The 23,906-nt window shown below is 40.2% G+C and overlaps 1 protein-coding gene across 2 annotated transcripts in view; it reads right to left on the minus strand.

Annotated features, from left to right (window-relative positions):
* Positions 1-3,195: 3,195 nt before the first annotated feature.
* slc43a1b (solute carrier family 43 member 1b) overlaps positions 3,196-23,906 on the minus strand; it is a 38,050-nt gene continuing 17,339 nt past the window's right edge. Inside the window, exons 6-16 of one of the 2 annotated variants that reach the window (XM_047364287.1) lie at positions 23,120-23,212; positions 22,554-22,687; positions 11,867-12,009; positions 6,008-6,154; positions 5,844-5,879; positions 5,574-5,706; positions 5,249-5,378; positions 4,702-4,775; positions 4,203-4,326; positions 3,588-3,736; positions 3,196-3,297 (exon numbers count right to left, since the gene is read on the minus strand). In XM_047364287.1, coding sequence (XP_047220243.1) covers positions 3,261-3,297; positions 3,588-3,736; positions 4,203-4,326; positions 4,702-4,775; positions 5,249-5,378; positions 5,574-5,706; positions 5,844-5,879; positions 6,008-6,154; positions 11,867-12,009; positions 22,554-22,687; positions 23,120-23,212 — 1,200 coding nt within the window. In that variant the 3' untranslated portion in view covers positions 3,196-3,260. Of the gene's footprint in view, positions 3,737-4,202; positions 4,327-4,701; positions 4,776-5,248; positions 5,379-5,573; positions 5,707-5,843; positions 5,880-6,007; positions 6,155-11,866; positions 12,010-22,553; positions 22,688-23,119; positions 23,213-23,906 lie in introns of both variants that reach the window. The other variant, XM_047364286.1, reaches the window with a different exon arrangement.

Raw genomic sequence — 23,906 nt, forward strand, 5'->3', positions numbered from 1 at the left:
TAATTTAAGAGAAAACTGTTGCTGTGCTTCTAAATAGTTTGTGCACTCATCTTAAAAAAGGATCCTGAAGATTGTCATAACAAAATTGATCAATTACAGCATTAAAAGATATGGCTGAGAAAACATATTCTGAAAAAATTGTTAAAAATTTCTTTGAATTCTTGAAGCTTCAAATTTGGCCATTTGTTTGTTTTTGATGTTTTGTCTTTGTTTTGATGGACTGAATGTTTGTTTATATGTTGCATGAAACAATAATCCATGTTTAGAATAATGTTTCTAAATCCCAGATTGATTAAAACTTTGAGTTTTCAGGAGAGTTAAGAAGCAGCTGGTTTCTGAGGTAGGTGCATGTTGACAGTTTTGCAGTTTAAGGTTCACTAATATGGGTTTGAATGAAGAAACTGTGTGTCCGCCCATAGGCTGTCCATCAGAGGTTAGTTCTGCCTGACTCCGCCCACCTATCAGGTTGGTTCATGCCTTTGTTGTCATGGTGACGCTCAGCACCTCCCTTCCTGAGTTTTAACACTGTTTAAGAGACAATAGAATCAAAATGCTTGTAGTGATTGTTGCCTTAAAAATATGTTTTTTTGTATAATAATTAAGGATGTAGCATGACATTTGGATTTATGTGTTTTACTATAAAAAGGTTAATGAAATAGTTTACACTAGTTTGAAGAATTAGTTTTGCATGCAGAATCATTGGTGATTTATTAGATTGAAAGTTTTCCCTGGTGCCATTATGCTAACTGACAGTTCAAGATATGCCAAAAGTAAGGAATATATTTTTGATAAAGAATCAGAGTTATGATTTTATATTTGACAGGCATTATTTATTAGATTAAATTTGTAGAGTGTATGTGTCAAAATTACATTGGATTTACATTAATCTAAAACTTATCTTCATGCTAGACAAATCAGGATGATATGTGACTTATTTCTAAGTGAAATATTGATGAACTGTACAACGACTGAAGTTTGTGTATTGTTGTTAATGGAACTGAGTTATAGTTAAAAACATCTGGATTTTATTTATGTTGTTTTCATTAAATTCATAGAGACACAGTTATGTCAGAATTCATTTATTTGGTTCTAAACATTCCTGAATGTTTAAAGTTTTTGCTGGATTGTCGCAGGGGTTGGACCCTGCGCCAAAAGGGGGGGAGTGTCAGAATAAAGTAACATGGAGTTATTGCCAAAATCATTTTCTTCCACATCTTTGTGGGAAGATAGGATGTTGTTTTACTGTCAAAACCTGTCCACTGTGTTTTCTCAAGTTTCACAGACGGTGAAGGCTGCATTACCAGAAACAGCTACTTCCACCCTCCAGTCCTTTATTCCTGGCGACTGGATTCTGATCAGAGAATCTAGGAGAAAACACTGGAAGCCACAGGCGCTGGAAAGGCCCATATCAGATCCTACTAGACACCCAGGAAAGCTGCAGGAAAGCTCCCCAGCTTCATCTGGCTTCCACGACACAAGTCATCTTCCAACTGGATCATCCACGGCCTGAAAGGTGTGAGGACAGCGGACCACCACAAGACAAAGAACTGTAAGCTGATCACTGGCGAGTGATTGAAGAGGTGGTTGAAGAACACTGTTCTTACAAGGGCACAATAATCCCTTGGGCAGTGCAACGTTATTTCAGAATTTATGAAAGGGCAAAATGGAGAAAAACACAAAAATGCCTGAACATGCTCTTGAACAACATCTAATACCTCGGAAACTATAAGGGCTATCAATTTGATTCATGCACTGTATTAATCAGCTGGCCCTGGAGAAGAATCACGGAGCTTCTCAATTTCCTACAAAAATCTGTCTGGGAGGTGTGACCCTGTGAATAAGTGGATAATTTTGACCATTTTTAACCTGAGTGAAGGTGAATTTTTCACTGTCAAACAAACCTACTTCACGAGGAAATGATAAAAAGTATCCAAATAATGTTTGGACCGTAGGTATCAGCAGGGATCGGTGAACAGTCCTGGAGATTTTGGTGTGTCTACATAAATCCGTGTAGGAGACGTGACAGTGTAGAAAAGTGGATAATTTTGAAATTTGTTAATTTCAAGCGATTTTGGGAAGGACGGATTTGGTACTCCTAAACAAACCTTTTTTATGACAAAACGATAAAAGGTATCAAACAAATTCCTTCACTGTGAGCGCCAGCAAGGTCTGAAAATTAATTGGTGCAAAGCTCATGTCTCTAACTTGAATGGTTTACAAGAGGTGGCGATTCGAAAACAAGTGAGTTTAAGGATTTTTTGATCTGATTTTTTCTGAAATTCCCATAGGTTTTCCATTGAGGGTGTGTTGACTTTGCATTGCTCCCGGGCGTGTTTCGTGAAGTCCGTTAGTCCCACATCAATGAGGGTGACATTTTCTGAATTGCGAAAGAGCATGCTACGTTTTGATACATACATTGTGCCAGTAGAGTGAAAATTGAGCGAGTGAGGAGAGTTTGTTCGTTCTTTCTCAGGTTATTCAAAAACCTAGAGCATACACTCTACCAACTGACGAATTCCGCCATAGGATTACATTATAAAATGAAAAACGTCAAAAATCTTGCCTAAAATTTGAATCGCAATTGTAGAAGAACCGTAATAGATATCAAAAAGCTGAATCATTTGAAGATAGCTTAATGTCTTGTGAACATTTTAAAAGTTGAATGGTGTTTCTAGCTGAAAGTATGCAGAAGTAGTAAGCTGTGAAAGAGCACAAAGTTTTTGCGGAATTTTGCGGAATTTTTATGATTTTTCATTCATTTCAATGGGCCAAAAATCGGCACAAAAAGCTGAATATTTTAAAAAATATAAAAAGTATTAATACCAAAAGTCATAGCCGTAATGTCCTAAATGAGCTGAACATTTTAAAAGTTGAATGGCTGAAATAGCACAAAGTATGAAGGAGGAGATAGGTGCCAAAAAACGTGTTAGATATAGATAATAATAAAGAGAAAGAGGATCTCTATACTGTGAATGCCTTCAGCATTCACACAATAAAAATAAAGAAAAACAGAAAAACATTAAGTGAGAATGCATTCACACAATAAAAATTTTAAATACTCATACACTTTGCCTCAATAATACAAAATACATGGCTGTAAATGACTACTTAACACACAAATACCTCCAAGACTAGTTATAAATATAACAGGGTTTGTGGCAATACTGTATGCATTCAACAAAAAAACAGGACAAATTTTGTAGCTCTACCATTATGGTCCCCCAGCTTTAATTTATTTTTTTATATGTGATGAAGAAAAATTATAAGTTGATTCCACATCTCCCTGTTGGTTCTGACCTGAAAGAAAATTCCAAAATCAGTAAAAATGTGTGTAGGAATTGTTGTAGTTCTATAACAAGTGTCATTTCAACCTTAAATCTTGGTTTTGTTTATTTTGTTGGGTGTTTATCTTGAGGAATAAGGTTTTTCCTCAGAAATAAATAGGTCATGTTTAAAATAACAATACCATTAATAACAGTAACTGACCATGTTACTATAACCAGTCTAATTAAACAATATGCCCATTAGGTATGTTTCCATATTCTGAAGGCTCATCAACTTGGTTCTGAGAAGGTCCACAGTCTGACCGGATTAGATCGTCATGCTCCTTCTCTGACTGGTGGGCAGCAATCATATCTAGATGCGCCTTTTCCCTGATAAGGCTTCTTCGGTGATAGCAGAGATAACATGGCAACAGGAATCCAGCCAGGGAGAAGATCAGAAGACCTATGTTGATCTGCAGTAAGAAAGTTAATGTGAGTTCACCCTACAAGCCCATTCTACAGCATGGAATGTTTTTGACAAAAACTGATATATCATTGGTTGCCATCTACTTCAGACCATTATTTGATCAGGATTCAAAGGTATAATCATAAAACAGTTGTTTCTCATATTATAAAAGAGTTTGAAATGGAGTTGCTTAGAAATCATCCTCACATGTAAAGCATGAGTTTATGTTTGCTTTTACACATTACTGCAAAGTTGCAGGCTATTTGAATTTTATAAGTACAGACAATCCTTTTCCATCTACATTCCTGAATTTAGCCACAATCAGAAATATTCTGACATCATCTCCATTGTCTGACGCAGATATTTGAATTTGAAGTATTTTTTTATTCTGGTGACATTCTGAGGAGTTTATGCACCACTAGCATACAACTTCTCATCTATGTGGCAGGTGTGCTTATGTAAGAGCTCCCTACCCAGTAAGGGTCTCCCCTGAGGTACCCCACCATCAGTATGAAGAGTGGCTGTTGGAGTAAGGCAAAAGTAGCACTTATTGTTGATTGGAAACCCGTCAAAGTCCCAAAGTGGTTAGCTGGATACCTAGGGTAATCAGATTTAAGTTAATTGGTGGTGGTAAAGAAGAATAAGGTTTACAATTTAATATGATTTGAGCAAACAATTCTAGACCAGAGAAAAACACAACTCTTTATTTGCATTAAATTTATTGGATGTGTGTAGTTATAGTACTGTAAAGCAGGTTTACTCCTGTTGATAAGAGTAGGAAAGGAATCCTTTAGGAATAATTAACTGCAACAAGCTAATATGCTCTGTGGTGTTGATAACTGCTGAGTCCCTTTACAGCTGCATTTGGGATTGTGTCAGGGAGTTGTATCTTTCTCTCATCACCTCACCATTTTGATTTAATGTGAGATAGGTCTAAAGGATTTGAAAATCTTAGCTCATGGTGTCACTCACACTGCAGCATAGAGGCCTCCACAGCAGGAGTGGATAAATCCTCTCACAACGGTGTGAAGGACAAAGGACACCACCTGTTAAAGAACAAGTGAGAGAGCAGAGAGCAGGACCAATTTTATAGGACTGTCAGTATTTGTGTTTTCTTTGTAGCAACAAATATATTGTGGATTATATATTGTGGCGATGTAACAAAAAAGTTATATGAAAACATGACATCTGAAACCAGAGATCTCAAACTCCAGTCATCAAGGACCAATGTCCTTGTTGGTAGGACTCCATAGGACACAACTGCATGATGCGGAGGCAGTTCAGCTATTTGATTAATCTAATAGTTGCAGGACACCGGCCTTCAAGTATAGGTCTTTGAGAGCGCTTTGTCATTATTTATGAAATTAAGCTTAGACCAAATGACCAAAACTGTGTGAGAAACTGAAAAGGCATTTTTTTTTGTCTTAGAATGTCAAATAAGAGAACTGAACAATGATTGAAGGACTTACACTTTATAAAAACTCTTATCTTTGTATTCTTGTGCAAAATATTTCCTAACCTGTATAGGCAAGTTGTCAATCAAGGAAATAACTCCAAACATGACCAAAAGGAGATTGGTGAAGATGAAGGCTCTGATGGCATTGCTCAGTTTCTGGATCTTTCTGTCTCGCTTTGGGGGCTCTGAGTGGCTGAGGGAACAATTATCACAAGTATAATGAATTTGTGCTGATGTTACATGGTTCCCATGAGGTGTAATATGGTCTTCATGAAGACAGAACACAGAAGTCCATGTAGAAGCCTGTAGACTATAGAGTAATTACCCCACTTGCTGTTTTGAATCACATCAGTACACATCCACACTAATGGCTAAAACATTTCCCTACCTCTTGCTTGTTGATATGTTTAGATCTTCCTCCTCACACTCTTTCATCCTCCAGTCCATTATGTAGCCAATTAAAGGACACGTTATCAGACACAGAAGTTGTGTTGTACCAAAGATAGATGAGAAGAAAGCAACTGGAGAAGATATGCAGAGTGAAATTAATTTAAAAATGTGAAAACAATCAGTGGGGTCAGGACACATTCTTGACTGAGTCAAGTCTCAGTTGATGCTACACGTTAACAGAGCCTACACTAAGAATCCTGACAGTTACCTTGCTCCTCTGCCTCCCTCTGTAGCTCCTCTGAGGCTGAAAGACACAAAAGCAGCATCTGTACAAGTTAAGCTTTATCAATAAGTGAAAAAATTTATTACACATCATTTGGCAATATTTCTCAGGATTTGTAATAAATGATTTTGTGTATGTTGTACACTAACGGTTTGGGTCACCATGAGTGACCAGGAACTCCAGTATCTTATTCATGGCTCCCATGAAGAAAATCAGCCTCAGTTGGGTGATTGCCATGGCGAGGACACTCCAAAGAAAGATGGGAGAGCACACAGAACGGCAAATTGGCACTGCAGCTGGGTGACAGCAGGAAAAAAAAACAAATCAGTTCAGATCTGAATCAGTCCATTTACAGGAACTTAAGATATCTGTTTTTCACCCTTACTGCAATCTTTCTTTTAAAAATGTCACTTGAGATTCCTCTTCATCCACTTCTCCATTCCAATGCCCCATTCTTCACCTATCTTGTTTTCTATTTGCTGATTTGGATGATTGACCCTAGGTATCTAAACTCATCCACCTTAACTTCTACTTGCACTTTTATTTTTCCAGTTGTCTTCCTCTAATTTGTTCTTTCTTGCTTCTTCTGGCTTTATTTATCCTCTCTTGAGCGCAGCCCTCCACATCTCCAGGCTCTTTTCCACCTACTTCATAGTCTCATTACAGATCCTGCTGTCTGTGAACATTATGGTCCACGAAGAGTCCTGCCTGACCTTGTCTGTCAACCAGTGCTTCACCACTTAAAACAAGTGGCCTTCAGAGCCGATCCCTAATATAACATCTCCACCACCTGGAACCCAACTTCCATTCCAAGCACACACCTCTCCAATGTTTCATTGCCAGTGGTGAGGTATGTTGTTTATTTAGTCATTTAGAGGACCATCTATATCCTCTTGTACTTCTCTGTGAGACCAGATTTCTTTATATTGTTCTATAGCTTCACTCAAGGCACTTTCTCACAAGTTTTATTTTGATTTTAAGGGATTATGATTATTGGCTATAAATATTTATCAAAAATTATAATTAAAAATCATAACTTTGAAAAAATAAACAAACGATAAGGAGGCCATGGTTCTCGACCGGAAATGGGTGGTTTGTCCTCTTCAGGTTGGTAAGGGAGTTCCTGCCTCAAGTGGGGGAGTTTGAGTGTCTCGGGGTCTTGTTCACGAGTGAGGAAAGAATGGAGCAGGAGCTCGACAGACGGATCGGTTCGGCTGCCGCAGTAATGGGGGCACTGTGCAGGTCCGTTGTGGTGAAGAGAGAGCTGAGCCGAAAAGTGAAGCTCTCGATTTACCAGTCGGTCTACATTCCTACCCCCACCTATGGCCATGAAAGAACGAGATCCCAGATACAAGCGGCTGAAATGAGCTTCCTCTGTAGGGTTGCCGGGCACTCCCTTAGAGATAGGGTGAGGAGCTCGGCCATCTGGGAGGGGCACGGAGTAGAGCTGCTGCTCCTTCACATCGAGAGGAGCCAGTTGAGGTGGCTCAGGCATCTATATCAGATGCCTCCTGGACGCCTTCCTCGGGAGGTGTTCTAGGCATGTCCCACTGGGAGGAGGCCCAGGGGATGGCCCAAGACATGCTGGAGGGACTACGTCTCTCGGCTGGCTTGGGAACGCCTTGGGCTCCCCCCGGAGGAGCTGGAGGAAGTGTCTGGGGAGAGGGACGTCTGGGCATCTCTGCTGAGTCTGCTGCCCCTGCGACCTGGTCCTGGATAAAGCGGAAGACGACGACGAGTACGAGTAGGAGTACAAGTACGAAATAAACGAAAGTCATTTCTTACTAATAAAGATCATAGATACACTCTGGTGGTGTGATTATTGGGCTTACAGCGCTTATTAACTACAATTACTTAATTATCATTATTAATAGATAATTATTAACCAAAACCATGCCAAATGTCACTGTGTTATCAACCTTTTCACCGCATGGTGTGGAACAGGAACCTTTTTTTGACAGATAATCACTCTTACACAAAATAAACATAAACTCTGTCTCCCTACCTATGTGAAAATGTTTTATACCAATTGTCCCTCTTACAAAAGACTATTTTGGTCAACAACTTCCTCCTTGAGCATGAGCATACACTATTATACAAAAGGGGTACACTACTAACTAAAAATAATAATAAAAAAAACAATATATGCGTGTGTCTATCAAGATCAAACCAGTACTTTATGGACAAATGAGAATAACCCAACAATTTGGATTAATTTGGAAAGTGGAACAGAACCACTACACTGTCCTCCGTGGGTGCGTCTCAGTGCGGCTATCAGCCGATAGAACGGTAGGGCCCAGACGCAGAGCATCAGGCAGCCGGCCTGTTAGCCACTAACAACTGATAGCCCTAAATCTTGAACAAAGGGTTGTAAAACTCTGAGATGGGAGTTCAGTGGTAAAACCAGTCTAGTCCATGGGCTGCAGTCTGCTTCGAATGGAGAACTTCAAAAAGTTTATCTTTAACTCCTGGCTGACTGGCAATCAGCAGGACAAACAACGCACCCAAACTTTTTGGAGCGCGACCGCTCTTCGCAGTTCAACAGTATTCAGACAGCAAATCAAAACAGTTCAGCATAAAATACTTCAACCAATATTTCATGCAACAAGTTAATTGGATTAACTAATGGTGATCCTAATTAGAGACTAAATGGACATCCTTCAATCAAACGAGGTGTGAAAATGTTGACAGGTGGGGGTGGGACTTCCTAGGGCGGGATTTCCGGTAGCGTAACTGTATGTCGTCAATAACCGGATGTTGTCATCACAAGGCAACAAATCCTAAAATGGATTTTACAGTTAAAAGTCTTTGTTTGGAATCATGAGAGACTCCATTTGGTAAAATGGATAATAATTTTAGTTACCTTAAGCTTTTCTTTTTTCATCTTAGAGCAATAGTTATTGAGGATTTAGAGAAAACAGTCTAATTGTATTATTTTACTGTATTTTGTAATTGTATGTTTTTTGATGTTTTTACATCTAAAAAAAACATGCAGTTTCTCCACTTTAAAGGTACGCTCACTTAATGCAGGCATGTCACACAAAATTCTGATAAGGAGAGAGGTGTCTCGGGAGCTGTGTGTATAGTCTTTAATGCAAAAAACAAAAACCAGAGAGCAAAGTGTACCAGAGTCAAATTCCTTGTTTGTATGTACAATAAAACTGATTCTGATTCTGATTAAGGGAATAGGAGAGAGGATTTGTCAGCTTAACTGTCAAATAAAAATTATTTGAAACAAATGCATTTTCTTCCTGCCTTTGTCTGAGCGTCTTACGAAGGTGTGGGAGGATTTAAACTGACTTACAGTAAATGAAGAACATCATCACCATCTGACCCTTATAAAAGTGCAGAAAAAACAACGATTAACACTGACATGCACATGGAAATTTTAAACAATCAATGGTCAAATTTACATATCCGAAAAAATACTGTCACAAAAAAATAAAATAAAAGAAAGTAAGTCATATGCACTTTTATAAGGGTCAGATGGTGATGATGTTCTTCATTCACTGTAAATCAGTTTAAATGCTCCCACACCTTCGTATACCCGCATAGCAGCAGTTTGAAGCCTCTAGAATCCTTCAGTGTTACTTCTTTTTTTTCTAATTTCAAGAATGAACTCTGACAGCAAATCAAGCACGTTTAAATCTTTGTAAACAGATAACAATACCGTTGTGAAAATGAGAGGAATAGGCATGTAAATGCCAAGTGTTACGAAGTATTAGAACCTAAATACTCATATATAATTGTACCTGGAGTTGTAACAGTTGTAAAGCTGTGTACTTTTGTTTGTTTTGTTTTTTTCTAGTTTTGCCTTCTATTTTTGGTCATTAGATGTAATAAGCAAAAGAAGAGTGTGGAACTCTCTTATACAACTTTAAAACCTAAATGCATGAAGCAAAACCAAAGATAATGAATAATACATACAAACCAGAACTTGAGGACCTCCCACAATCATTAGTCTGCTGTTTGAGAACATGATTGTTTTTCAGTCATACACAACATTGTAGAAAGAAAGGTGGTTGAATTAAAGTTGAGACCGTCAATGTTGAACAAAGATAAGGTGTGTAGCTGGCTCTATGTTGAACTTAATTTCCCCCTTGAACTGGTATAACTCGACTAAATGTAACTGGTATAAAAAAACAAAAAAAAACTTAAGTACAAATTCAGCTGCTTGTGGCGTTCAAGTTCTTTGCTAACAATTCAGACCATACCATACCAAACCAAACCATACCAAAGCCATAACAAATGCTTTAGGAATCTTTATAGCTGTAGATGTGGAACGTAACATTGTCAAAGCATCACATTAGCACATATAGAAAGGTATTAGAATTACATTGTGTTTTTTTTTCATGCTGCTCCTCAATAGATATATTTTGCAGATTATTGAAAAAGCTGTGTTTCAGCAGCTAATCAACTTCCTAACAATGACCAGCCTCTTTGATGTCTTCCAGTCAGGCTTCCTTGCTCACCACAGTACGAAGACTGCCCTTGTCAAGGTTTTCAATGACATCCGTATAAATGCAGACTGTGGAAGAACCACAGTGCTGGTATTATTGGACCTTAGTGCAGCGTTCGACACAGTTGATCACTCCATTTTATAAGAGTTCCTGGAAAACTGGGTCGACCTTTCTGGAACAGCGCTCAATTGGTTTAAATTCTACTTGAAGGACAGGGACTTTTTTGTGTCAGTAGGTAACTTTAAATCAGAGACTACAAAAATCACAAGTGGGACCTCCCAAGGGTCCATCTTAGGGTCCCTCCTATTTAATATCTGGAAACCACCAAGCAGGCTCGAAATCTGGGTGTAGTTATGGACTAGTTAAGAACATCTCCAGGAATAAAGGACTGGTGTCTTAGCAGGACCTTGAAAAACGAATTCATGCGTTCATCTTTAGTAGAATTGATTACTCTACTTCACAGGTCTGCTGAAAAAGTCAATCAGACAGATGCAGATGATCCAGAATGCTGCTGCCCGCGTCCTCACTAGAGGCTGACATTTGTTCGGGTACCCCACCCCCACGTGTCACGGGATTCCCAAAGCGGGATGAGAGACAGCATTAGTAAAGATCACGTGATTGGGACGGTACAGGATAAAAAATGAACGGGAGCAGACAGCAGCGGGAGCTAACCAATAGGAGAGAAAAAAAAAGTAACACTGAAGGATACTAGAGGCTTCAAACTGCTGCTATGTGGGCCTACGAAGGTGTGGGAGCATTTAAACTGATTTACAGTGAATGAAGAACATCATCACCATCTGACCCTTATAAAAGTGCATATGACTTACTTTCTTTTATTTTATTTTATATATATGATATGTAAATTTGACCATTGATTGTTTAAAATTTCCATGTTCCCTTAATCAGAATCAGCTTTATTGCCAAGTTCGTACATACAAACAAGGAATTTGACTCTGATACACTTTGCTTTCTGGTTTTTGTCTTTTGAATTAAAGACTATACACACTGTTTTCTCTAAATCCGCAATAACTATTGCTCTAAGATGAAAAAAGAAAAGCTTAAGGTAACGGGCATTGAAACTTGAGTGCGTCTGGCAAGGAAGAGTTCCTTGGGCATTTTGCATCCCTGGTGTTGTAGTCTGTGATGCACACTTCTTGGTTTGAGCAAAGCCCTAACCTCAGCATTCAACCAGGGTTTCTGGTTTGGATAGCAGGTTACTGTCCTGCTGGAGGTGACATCATCAGCACCACTGGAGATGAAGGCTAGGATGGAGGAGGTTTATTCCTCCAGGTCCACCTCTGTAAGGTGTGTCCCTTTGAGACCCGATGCTGAGATGTATCTGCATTTTGAACTGAGAGACTGGATTTTTAGAGAACCTAGCCTATTTGAGACCCTTTTTATTGCAGCCAACAGCCTCTGGGAATAAAGCCTCCAAAAGACTTTTGAATGATACACATGCGATACAATGTTCTTTTACACACACAATGCCAACACATTATTATTTATGATGAAATGTGCATTAAAAAGGCTACATAAATAAAGTTTTACCTTCGGCAGTGTTTCCGGAGTCTCTATGCTCAGATTCTGGTGGTCTGGCTCCCACTGTGTCCTCCATGATGGTCACATTGGTGATGTACCTGTCCCCAGTCATCCTGTCCTCTGTTACAACTCCATTCATTTTAATCTTTTTACTGCCGAGAGAAGATAAAAAAAGATTTCAACTATTATCTTATACACTATATGGTGGCAAAATAAGGAGGGACTCAACTACTATACATATTCTAATCACAAAAAGTTAGGGATATTGCGCTTTCAGGTGAAATTTCAGGATGAACCTGAAATGCACTATAACCTTTACAGGTGAACTTATGCCTCTTTTCCATTGGCTTGATTTAGCCTGGCTCCACTCCACACAGCCCGCTTTGCAAGCATTACTGTTTTTTCCGTACCGGTACCATGTTTATTTGGACCCTGCTCCTGAGCAGGTATGACATGCAGTCATACCTGCTCAGGAGCAGGGTAGGGACTACATGTGATGTAGCTGAGTAGGGACTACATGTGATGTGAACAGTCTGCTGTTCACTGATTGGTCATGGGAGGAGGAGAAATGAAAAGGTTATCCAAGAAGTAGTGCAGGGAAAAGTAAAAAAAAGCTCAAGTGCGACTTCAATAATATTAAAGATCACAATGGCTGGAGAGGGTCAAACCGAAATATAAATTTAGTGTTTACAAATTATAAACCATGCCCAAAGGCTGAAAGAAATGACACATCATCTTTCTGAATTACACACTAGTAGGGGGCGCTGTATTTAATAACCTCTGAAATCAGCTGATCACACATAAAATCAGCAGTTCAGATGCACAAACATTTCCCCCAAAATACACAAAACAATACCATTATGAAACAGCCTGTTTGGTTATGACATTTATTGACAGTCATTAAGTGAACCATCGTGTGCAGGAGGAGGGAGCAGGCAGAGAGCAGCTGTCCGTAATCAGACTGCTTGTATCAGCTCAAACGGGAGGAAGACCCGCTGAATCCACAGAGCACGAATACCAAATACTTGTACTCGTCGTCTTCTGCTTATCCGGGACCGGGTCGCGGGGGCAGCAGACTCAGCAGAGACGCCCAGACGTCCCTCTCTCCAGACACCTCCTCCAGGGGGAGCCCAAAGCGTTCCCAGGCCAGCCGAGAGACATAGTCCCTCCAGCGTGTCCTGGGCCGTCCCCTGAGCCTCCTCCCGGTGGGACGTGCCTGGAACACCTCCCGAGGAAGGCGTCCAGGAGGCATCCGGTATAGATGCCCGAGCCACCTCAACTGGCTCCTCTCGATGTGGAGGAGCAGCGGCTCTACTCCGAGCCCCTCCCGGATGGCCGAGCTCCTCACCCTATCTCTAAGGGAGTGCCCGGCCACCCTACGGAGGAAGCTCATTTCAGCCGCTTGTATCCGGGATCTTGTTCTTTTGGTCATGACCCAAACTTCATGACCATAGGTGAGGGTAGGAACGTAGACCGACCGGTAAATTGAGAGCTTTGCTTTTCGGCTCAGCTCTTTCTTCACCACAACGGACCGGCACAGTGCCCCCATTACTGCAGCAGCCGCACCGATCCGTCTGTCGATCTCCCACTCCATTTTTCCCCCACTCGTGAACAAGACTCCGAGATACTTAAACTCCTCCACTTGAGGCAGGAACTCCCCTCCAACCTGAAGAGGACAAGCCACCATTTTCCGGTCGAGAACCATGGCCTCGGACTTGGAGGAGCTGATCTTCATCCCCGCCGCTTCACAATTGGCTGCGAACCGCTAGGTCTTGGCTAGAGGGGGCCAGCAGTACCGCGTCATCTGCAAAAAAGAAGAGACGAAATCCACTGGTCCCCAAACCAGACCCCCTCCGGCCCTTGGCTGCGTCTAGAAATCCTGTCCATAAAAGTTATGAACAGGACCAAATATTCACCTAAAAATAGCTTAACCACGGTCTGCAGTTTTAACACGTGTTTTTTTTAAGTGACTGTCCTCGTCCACGTTATTGCCTTGGCTGAGACAAATACATCCTTATAAAGCCCAAAATTGTAGCTTCTTCAGGCAAACTTTGGAGACAGCTGCGTCTCTCCCTGTTTCTCCTGGTAACCCCACATTCAATTCAATTCAGTTTTATTTATATTGCACCAATTCACAACACATGTCGTCTCAAGGCACTTCATAAAGTGAACATACATTCCAATTAATCCTAACCAACAGTGCAGTCAGATTCAGTTATTTATTCAAATTGGATAAAAAGTTTTTCTATCTAAGGAAACCCAGCAGATTGCATCGTCAGTGACTTGCAGCAGTCACTCCTCCTGGATGAGCATGTAGCTACAGTGGACAGTCACTGGCATTGACTTTGCAGCAGTCCCTCATACTGAGCATGCATGTAGCAATAGTGGAGAGGAAGAACTCCCTTTTAACAGGAAGAAACCTCCAGCAGAACCAGGCTCAGTATGAGTGGCCATCCACGACCGACTGGGGGTTTGAGAGAACAGAGCAGAGACACAAAAAGAACACAGAAGCACTGATCCAGGAGTACTTTCTATAGGAAAGAAAAGTGAAACATTAATGGTTATAGCTCCTTTAGGCATTTCATCTAGAAAGAAAGAACAGATAAACTCTGAGCCGGTTTTCAAGGTTAGCCTATGAAAGAGAGCACATATAATTAGTCACAGTAAAAGCTCAGTCAATAGCTATGTCTAGGAGAAAAAAAGGGTTAAACACTGAAAGACAGGGCCAAGTATATCATCGGTAGAGAGTGAGCATTAAGTTGTTGCCAGCAGAAGCTTGGATGATGTCCCCCTCCAGGAAGGTGTTACAGGTAGACACAGAGTCAGGCCAGGTGTAGCTTCTAGGAAGAGAAAAGAGAGAGAACATAAAGTTAAAAGCTGAAATAACACAAATAATACAAAATTGGAGAGTAGTATGAGAATGTAGCGAAGAGAGTGAAAGTGGTCATTATGTCCTCCAGTAGCCTAAGCCTATAGCAGCATAACTACACAGATAGCTCAGGATAACCTAAGCCACTCTAACTATAAGCTTTATCAAAAAGGAAAGTTTTGTGACTAGCCTTAAAAGTAGACATGGTGTCTGCCTCACGGACCAAAACTAGGAGCTGGTTCCACAGGAGGGGAGCCTGATAACTAAACGATCTGCCTCCCATTCTGCTTCTGGAGAATCTAGAAATCACCAGTAAACCTGCAGTCTGAAAACGAAGTGCTCTGTTAGGAATATATGGAACAATCAGATCTCTGATGTATGATGGAGCTAGATCATTAAGGGCTTTATATGTGAGAAGGAGAATTTTAAATTTTGCTGTTCACTTTTGAGTTTAATTTAACCGAGTACTCCACACCTGAAATAAAATTTCATTATAGTAGATCATTATCAGACAATGTTGTAACAACCTTTAAAGAATCTATTCCACTTTTGATTTCCTCATTATCACAGAAAAGCACAGTGGAGGGCAATAATTTAGTTACTTCCCCTTCACAAATTGATTCTCTTGTTCATAGTGTTACTTCATCATTGCATGGTGCATTAGACAATGCAGCCCCCTCGAAAAAGAATGTAATTATTCATATGAGGCTAGCTCCCTGGTTTAATTTAGATCTGCGTACTTTAAAGCACAATGTTAGAAAATTGGAGAGAAAATGGAGCTCTACACACCTAGAGGATTCCTACTTAATCTGGAAAAATAGCATACTGTTGTATAAAAAGACACTTCACCAAGCTAGAACAGCTTATTTCTCATCATTAATAGAAGAGAACAAGAATAATCCTAGGTTTCTCTTACACAGAGTCATAGCTCTGTTGAGTCATCCATTCCATTAGCTCTCAGCAGTCATGACACTATGGTATTCTTCTTAAATAAAATTGATACTATTAAAAATAAAATCATTGACATACTCCCGAAGATGATTACTTCATCCTCAGCAAGTGAGACAACATTGGAAGTAGCTGTAGAACCTGATCTGTGTTTGGACTGTTTTGATCCTGTGGAGCTTCCTGAGTTATCAGAAATATTAGCTTCATCTAAACCTTCAACTTGTATGTTAGACCCAATCCCAACCAAATTATTTAAGGAAGTGTTCCCTCTGATTACCAGCCCCATTTTAGATATGATTAATGTATCCTTAGTAAATGGATATGTACCACAAGCTTTTAAAGTAGCTGTAATTTAACCTTTGCTTAAGAAACCTTCGCTTGATCGAGATGACTTAATAAATTACAGACCTATATCCAATCTTCCATTCTTGTCTAAAATTTTTGAGAAAATAGTTGTTAATCAAATGTGTGAGCATTTACACAGCAATGACCTGTTTGAAGAGTTTCAGTCAGGCTTCTGAGCTCATCATAGCACTGAAACAGCTCTGCTGAAAGTCACTAATAATATTCTTATGGCCTCAGATAATGGACTTGTGTCTGTACTTGTCCTGTCAGTGCTGCATTTGATACAGTCGATCACAATATTCTCTTAGAAAGGCTGGAAAATGCTGTAGGGATCAGGGGAACAGCGATAGGCTGTTTTAAATCTTATTTGTCTGACAGACTCCAGTTTGTTCATGTAAATGATAAATCATCTTTAAACTCCAGGGTTAATTGTGGAGTACAACAGGGTTCAGTACTTGGGCCAATTCTCTTTATATATGCTTTCAATAGGTAAAATTATCAGGCAGCATAGGATACATTTTCACAGTTACGCTGATGATATACAGCTTTTCTTATCCATAAATCCTGATGGGCCCAACCAGTTAGATAGACTACCAGTGTGTCTTGAAGACATAAAAACTTGGATGACTTTAAATTTTCTGCTTCTAAATTCAGACAAGACAGAAGTTGTTGTCTTTGGACCGGAGTCTTTAAAAAAGAAACTGTTTAGTCAATCACTTAAACTGGATGGCATTAAATTGACCTCTGATAATAAAGTACAAAACCTTGGTGTTATTTTTGACCAGGACATGTCATTTAAATCCCATATTAAACAGGTTTATAGGATTTCCTTCTTTCATCTCCGGAACATTGCCAAAATTAGAAATATCCTGTCCAGGAGTGACGCTGAAAAACTAGTCCATGCATTTGTTACTTCAAGGCTGGATTATTGTAATTTGTTACTATCAGGATGTCCACAAAATGCAGTTAAAAGCCTTCAGCTGATTCAAAATGCTGCAGCAAGAGTTCTGATGAAAATTAAAAAGAGCGATCATATTTCTCCTACTTTAGCTTCCCTTAATAGGCCCCCTGTTAAATCCAGAATAGAATTTAAAATTCTCCTCCTCACATACAAAGCCCTTAATGATCTAGCTCCATCATACATCAGAGATCTGATTGTTCCATACGTTCTTAACAGAGCACTTCGTTCTGAGACTGCAGGTTTACTGGTGGTTCCTAGAGTCTCTAGAAGTAGAATGGGAGGCAGATCCTTTAGTTATCAGGCTCCTCTCTTGTGGAACCAGCTCCCAGTTTTAGTCCGTGAGGCAGACACTTCTATCTTGAGCTATCTTCCTTATTTTTACCTCCGTCTTCTTCCCTCCCTGTTGGATGGAGTAAGGGGGAGTCAGGTTTAGCCTAAACCGGCTCAGTTATGTTTGAGGTGCAAGCACACCCTCCATTTCTGCTACCTGTATGACCCCTTCTCTTTTCCAATGGTTATGGTCAATCTGAGAGAGAGAGGTATCCCAATTGTTGTGGTTTTTAGTATAAAAAACCTGATGGCTATCAGTGGGCTCTAGATGGACAAACTGTCTACTTTTAAGGCTAAGCTCAAAACTTTCCTTTTTGATAAAGCTTTTAGTTAGAATGGCTTAGGTTATCCTGAGCTATCTCTGTAGTTATTCTGCTATAGGCTTAGGCTGCTGGAGGACATAATGACCACTTTCACTCTCTTCCCTACATTCTTACACTACTCTCCAATTTTGCATTATTTGCTGTTATTTCAGCTTCTAACTTTGTTCTTTCTCTTTTCTCTTTCTAGAAGCTACACCTGGTCTGACTCTGTGTCTACTTGTGACACCTTTCTGGAGAGGGGCATCGTCCAAGCTTCTGCTGGCAACAACTTAATGCTCACTCTCTACCGATGATCCACATGGCAATGTCTTTCAGTGTTTAACCCTTTTTCTCTCCTAGACATGGCGATTGACTGAGCTTTTACTGTTTACTGCTACATGCATGCTCAGTATGAGGGATTGCTGCAAAGTCAATGCCAGATACTGAACTGTACCACCTAAATAGAGCCAGTGGGAAAAGGGCATTAATTTGACCTTCTCTAAATGATTGAATGCAGATGTCCAACTGTCGAAGTTTCAGTACTTTTTGCAAAACTAGCTGTTCACTAACAAGGAGCTTAACGGCAAAATTTACAACAGGTGTCTAATCTGTGAATTGACCAATACATGTCCTGGTTCAATCAGAATTGGTATTTAGATAGCCTCCTCATCATGCTGTTGACATATTGACATCATGAGACCAAGATGACATTTAACAATTGATCAACAGTACCTTGCTGTTGCAAAGCTTAAAACTGGATGCTCTCAGATGGAAGTGGCCACTGAGCTTAGAGGGTCAGAGATTTGCAGCAGAGAGACTGGAAGAGTCACAGAAAGGCAAACAAGTGGACGTCCTTTGGCCAAATCTTACACTGATAAGCGCTTTATTGTGAACAGTACCCTGCAGACCCAGATGATTAATGGCACTTAACTCCAGGCACGTTTAAGGGAGGTCAGAGGCCCCCAAATGTCACGTCAACAAGTCTATACTACCTTAATAATGTTATTAATCCAATCATTGTGCCCTGCATAAACAACATAGGCCTAAGGCCTACTTTCATCTTCATGGAAACAATGCTCCAGCTCATCAAGGTTGCATCATAAGGGAATGGCTGCTGGAGCCCGGGGTACCTTGAATGGAATGGCCTGCTCTTTATCCAGACCTGAACCCCATAGAAAAGCTACGGAATCATCTGAGTAGCCATCTAGAGGCTCATAACTCTTGTACCCCAGAACCTCAATGACCTGAGGGCCGCCCTTCACAAAGAGTGGGACGCCATACCTCTGCAGGCAATAAGTTGACTTGTGAACATCATAAGACATTGTTGTCAAGCTGTAATTGATACTCAAGGGCACTTGGCGTTATTGAGACATTGACATATGCTGTGGTATACTCCCACGGTTACACATATATGTATGTATATATATACATATATATATATATATATATATATATATATATATATATATATATATATATATATATATATATATATATATATATATATATATACATATATATATGTGAATATATACAGTACTGTGCAACAGTTTTAGGCAGTTGTGAAAGAATGCTGTAAACAAAGAATGCTTTCAGAAATAGAAATGCTGATTATTTATTTTTTGTCAATTTACAAAATGCTAAGTGAGCAAACCCAAACAATACAGCCAAAGTCATTTAGAACTATCTTCAGCATAAAGAAAAACAAGAGATACTGGAAGTGATGGTATGGCACCCACAGAGCCATGATCTCAACATTATCAAGTGTGTGAGAGACAGAAGGATGGGAGAAAGCCTACAACCATAGAAGATCTGTGGTTAGTTCTCCAAAATCTTTGGAACAACCAACCAGCAAAGTTTCTTCAAAAACTGAGTGCAAGTGTACCTAGAAGAATTGATGCTGTTTTGATGGCAAAAGGTGGTCCCACCAAATATTGATTTGATTTAGATTTCTCTTTTGTTCATTCACTGCATTTTGTTGATTGATGAAAATAAATGATTAACACTTCCATTTTTTAAAGCATTCTTTGTTTACAGCATTTTTTCAAACCTGCCTAAAAAAGGTTTTAGGCATATATATATGTCATCCTACTAAATGCCCATACCAAGTGCACATGTTAAAAGTTAAAACACTTTCAATAAGATTTTTAAAAACTGTATCCAAAATGTATACGCTTACATACTCAATTTCCTAATTAAATACATAAGCTGCATAGCTTTTTTTAAACTGTAATTCACAATTGCTGAGAAGCATAAAGTGGACCTTCTTGGAGAGGGATTATCAGCTGAGCTACTGTTTAACTTAATGTACTCCTTCCATAGATGATACAGTTTTAGTTTTTAACCATGCCTCTCCCCAAACATAGCAATTGGGTAAACTTTTTTTCTGTGAATAATGTGCTCTCTTTCATCCTACAGAATTAAAAATTGGCTCAGAGCTTATCTATTTACCTGTGTTTCTGTCCACTTTTGCTAGAAGTGTCAGACTTTTCTGCAACCTTTTTAATGTGTGTTAATTGCAAGAAACGGCATCATGGTTAGTTTATGTGCACCTCGGTCCTATGTCTGCCAACCAACTGGTTGCACAGACTGTATGTCATTTCTACGTCGCACCCTCCAGCCATGAAAGCAGCTAATCATTACATAATTTGTCCATTACCTGACTGTAACTACCTCACTTGGTGGGTCAGAGAGGTAAGACCAGCCGGTTGACTCCCCTCATAAATTCCCTCATTTAATGAGCGCCGGACAGCTCCCATTCTTGTACTCGTACTCGTCGTCTTCCGCTTATCCGGGACCGGGTCGCGGGGGCAGCAGACTCAGCAGAGACGCCCAGACGTCCCTCTCTCCAGACACCTCCTCCAGTTCCTCCAGGGGGAGCCCAAAGCGTTCCCAGGCCAGCCGAGAGACATAGTCCCTCCAGCGTGTCCTGGGCCGTCCCCTGGGCCTCCTCCCGGTGGGACGTGCCTGGAACACCTCCCGAGGAAGGCGTACAGGAGGCATCCGGTATAGATGCCCGAGCCACCTCAACTGGCTCCTCTCGATGTGGAGGAGCAGCGGCTCTACTCGGCTCAGCTCTCTCTTCACCACAACGGACCGGCACAGCGCCCCCATTACTGTGGCAGCCGCACCGATCCGTTTGTCGATCTCCCGCTCCATTCTTCCCTCACTCGTGAACAAGACCCCGAGATACTTAAACTCCTCCACTTGAGGCAGGAACTCCCCTCCAACCTGAAGAGCTCCCATTCTAAAGGGTAAAATATATCAGTGTTGTTCCATTTTCAGGTGTCACATCTACAGAAAGAACTACCCATGGCTTAAGTCTAGTAATCTGTTTTGTAAGTTAATGCACTGCAGGCTGGTTGCATAGACTGGCTGTCATTGCTACATGAAACTCGAGTCAAAAAACTGGCTAGCCTTTACATTTGTCAGTGGTTACAAGAATGTGACTTGCATGTGTCTTGCATGGTGTCAAAGCCATAATAGTTCAGGTTTACTTTAACTGCCAATGCCTTCTAAGTCTTTTGAGAAATTACAGAGACTGACAAAGGCTGTCTAAGTCATGGCTTGATGTGTTTTGTGAAAGAGGCTAAGTGAAAACACATAGAAATGGCAGAAAGGAGTCTAAATAGGTGAGGTATATCGGAGATGGACAAGAAGCTTAGTACAGGGAGCTGGTGGACCACTTTGTGGCATGGTGTAGAAAACAATCATCTCATCTTGAACGTAAAAAAAAAAAAAAGGAGATGATTGTAGATTTTAAGAGAAACATGAATAGGTCAAACACTATTTCCATCATGGGAGAAGAAGCGGAGATGCGGCAGAGGAGTATAAATACCAAGGTGTTCACCTGGACAACATACTGGAGTGGAGATGCAACTGTGAAGCTGTCTACAAGAAGGGACAAAGCAGACTGTACTTCTTGAGGAAGCTTAGGTCTTTCGGTGTTTGCAGCAAGATGCATATCTTCTATAAGTGGAGAGTGTGATCTCTTCTGCCATCATCTGCTGGGGCAGGATCAGAGCCAGGGACTTAAAAAAGCTCAACGAGCTGGTTCTGTTCTGGGGACTCCTCTGGAACCTCTGGAGATCATTGCTCAAAGAAGGATTCTTCATAAAATGAAGAACATTATGGAGAACCCTGAGCCTCCTCTTCATGAGATTGTCGTACAATAACAGAGTGTCTTCAGTCAGTCTTCTTCAAATCTGCGGTAAGACAGATTGCTACAGGAGATCTTTCCTGCCCACAGCCATCAGCATCTACAACAGCTCTCTGAAGAAACCTGTATAAAATGAGCTAAAACAACATTTGATTTCCCTTTGGGATTAATAAAGTATTTTGGAATTTAATTAAATTGAATATTAGAGTTAGTTTAAATGGATTTACTCAAGTAAAACCTTGATATGTTAAGCGTGCTTTGTAGTATGTGGCTAGATCAACAATAGCACAACAATGAGAACATCCTGCCTAGAAATGTTACAAAGATAAACTGTGTGACAATTATTATGCTGTGAGTTCCAACTGAGGTAAACTAAATGCAGCAATATCTAAGATATAGTTATTGTCATCTGTGCTCTCTTTTCCAGGGATATACATACATATTTTCACCAAGATGATGAAATGATTCATATTTAGCACAGTTCAAAAGGCATGTCTAAGGAAGAAGCCACAGCTACTGGACTTGCCTTCCTGCTGTTCTACCAGTTTCTAAAAGAGAATTTGGACATCAAAAATATGGTAACAATGTTAGACACCTTTAGGTGTGCTTGCAGAAATAATGGGACACAATAAGTCCTAAAACTCTTTTTTTTAATCTTCACTTTTTGAACATTATTTAAATGGTAGACAGAAGAAGATTTATTAAAAAGTGTTAAATGCTTGATTGCAATGTTTTTCTAAACCAGGAACTAATGTAGTCATATAGAGAATATGAGAACTGACGTGTATCTGGTGTCTTCTGGTGCTGGAAAGGATTCACCTGGCCAGTTCAGGAAACAGTTGAAGAAGACTGTGCAGGCCATACCCGTCCACACCCACATGATGAGTCGGAATGACACACCAAGGTCATAAATCAACTGATTAGGATCAGGAGGAAGGTGTGGATGGAAAAGACAAACAGAATGGAAGGAGAGGAGTGATGATGGAAAAGAATATGAAGAGATGGAGAAAAGAACAAAATGTTTCACCAAATAGTAAAGCTGACATCAAGACACCAGTTTACATCTGAACTTTTCTAATCTTTTTGGGGTTGCCCTCCTACTTCAATTTTTTTTCTCTTACAAATCTGTTCGGTTTGTTAATTAGATATTTTATTAATTTTCACTTCCTTCCTCTTCAGTGTTCACGATCCGAAAAATATTCCTCCTGACTGATAACAAAAAATTGAATCTGATCAGGGCTGGTGGCAAAAAATGTCATGAGGTTTTTTGACAATGTAGTGCTGACACATTCCTTACTAATTCTTTAGTTCTTTCAATTCAGATGTATAGGTACATGTGAGTAAGCACCTTGATTCCTGGGAAGGTGACTGCTGAAGAAGCATAGGAGCCAATCATCAGGGAAAGGATGGTTGACCGTATATTTCCAAACATGTTAGGAAGCTGCAAGAAAGAGAGAAATTAAAGCAATAAAAAAGGAAAACTTCTCGTGGTTAATATCTGCCTATAGAAACTCTTGTTGTGAATGCTCTAGTCAGTTAAGATTTGACATGAAAATGAAATGTTAAAACTAAATAAAATAAATAGCTGTAATTTATAGTAATTGTTTCCATTTATCAGCTGCAATGTAGGGGTACAGTCAGCAGGAGGAGCTACAGCTTTTAAATGGAGCTAGCCCATTTCCCCTTGAATTGAGTGTGTATGCCCATGTGTGTGTGTGTGCGCACGCATGTGTGCGGGTGTGGGTGTGTGTGGCTGTATGTGGGTCCATGGTAGTTTTGGAAGCAACAGATCTTGTTCCACTTGGTCTAAATTTTTGTGCCGCCTCTCACCCAATCAGAAACCTGGTGAGTCAACCCACCCCCTACCCCTATCCTGCTCCCTTGCCTGCCACCACCTGACCTGGCCTGTGTCCTAAACCTTGGCCTGTCATTTGTCCTTCTGTCCTGTTTGTGAGAATTTGTGTACTTTCTGGGTGTGTGTGAGCACCCTTGGCTAAGTAAAGTTTTTTGGCCAGCAGTCATGACCATATCTATATATACAGAATACTGAACCAATTTAGCAATCTGAATTTAAATAGAGTAATACCTGTGCTGGTGACTGAGGAGTCTGCCGATGGCCTTGGAGGAAGAATATA

This window comes from Girardinichthys multiradiatus, chromosome 5 (genome assembly GCF_021462225.1).
Source record: "Girardinichthys multiradiatus isolate DD_20200921_A chromosome 5, DD_fGirMul_XY1, whole genome shotgun sequence".
NCBI lineage: Eukaryota > Metazoa > Chordata > Actinopteri > Cyprinodontiformes > Goodeidae > Girardinichthys > Girardinichthys multiradiatus.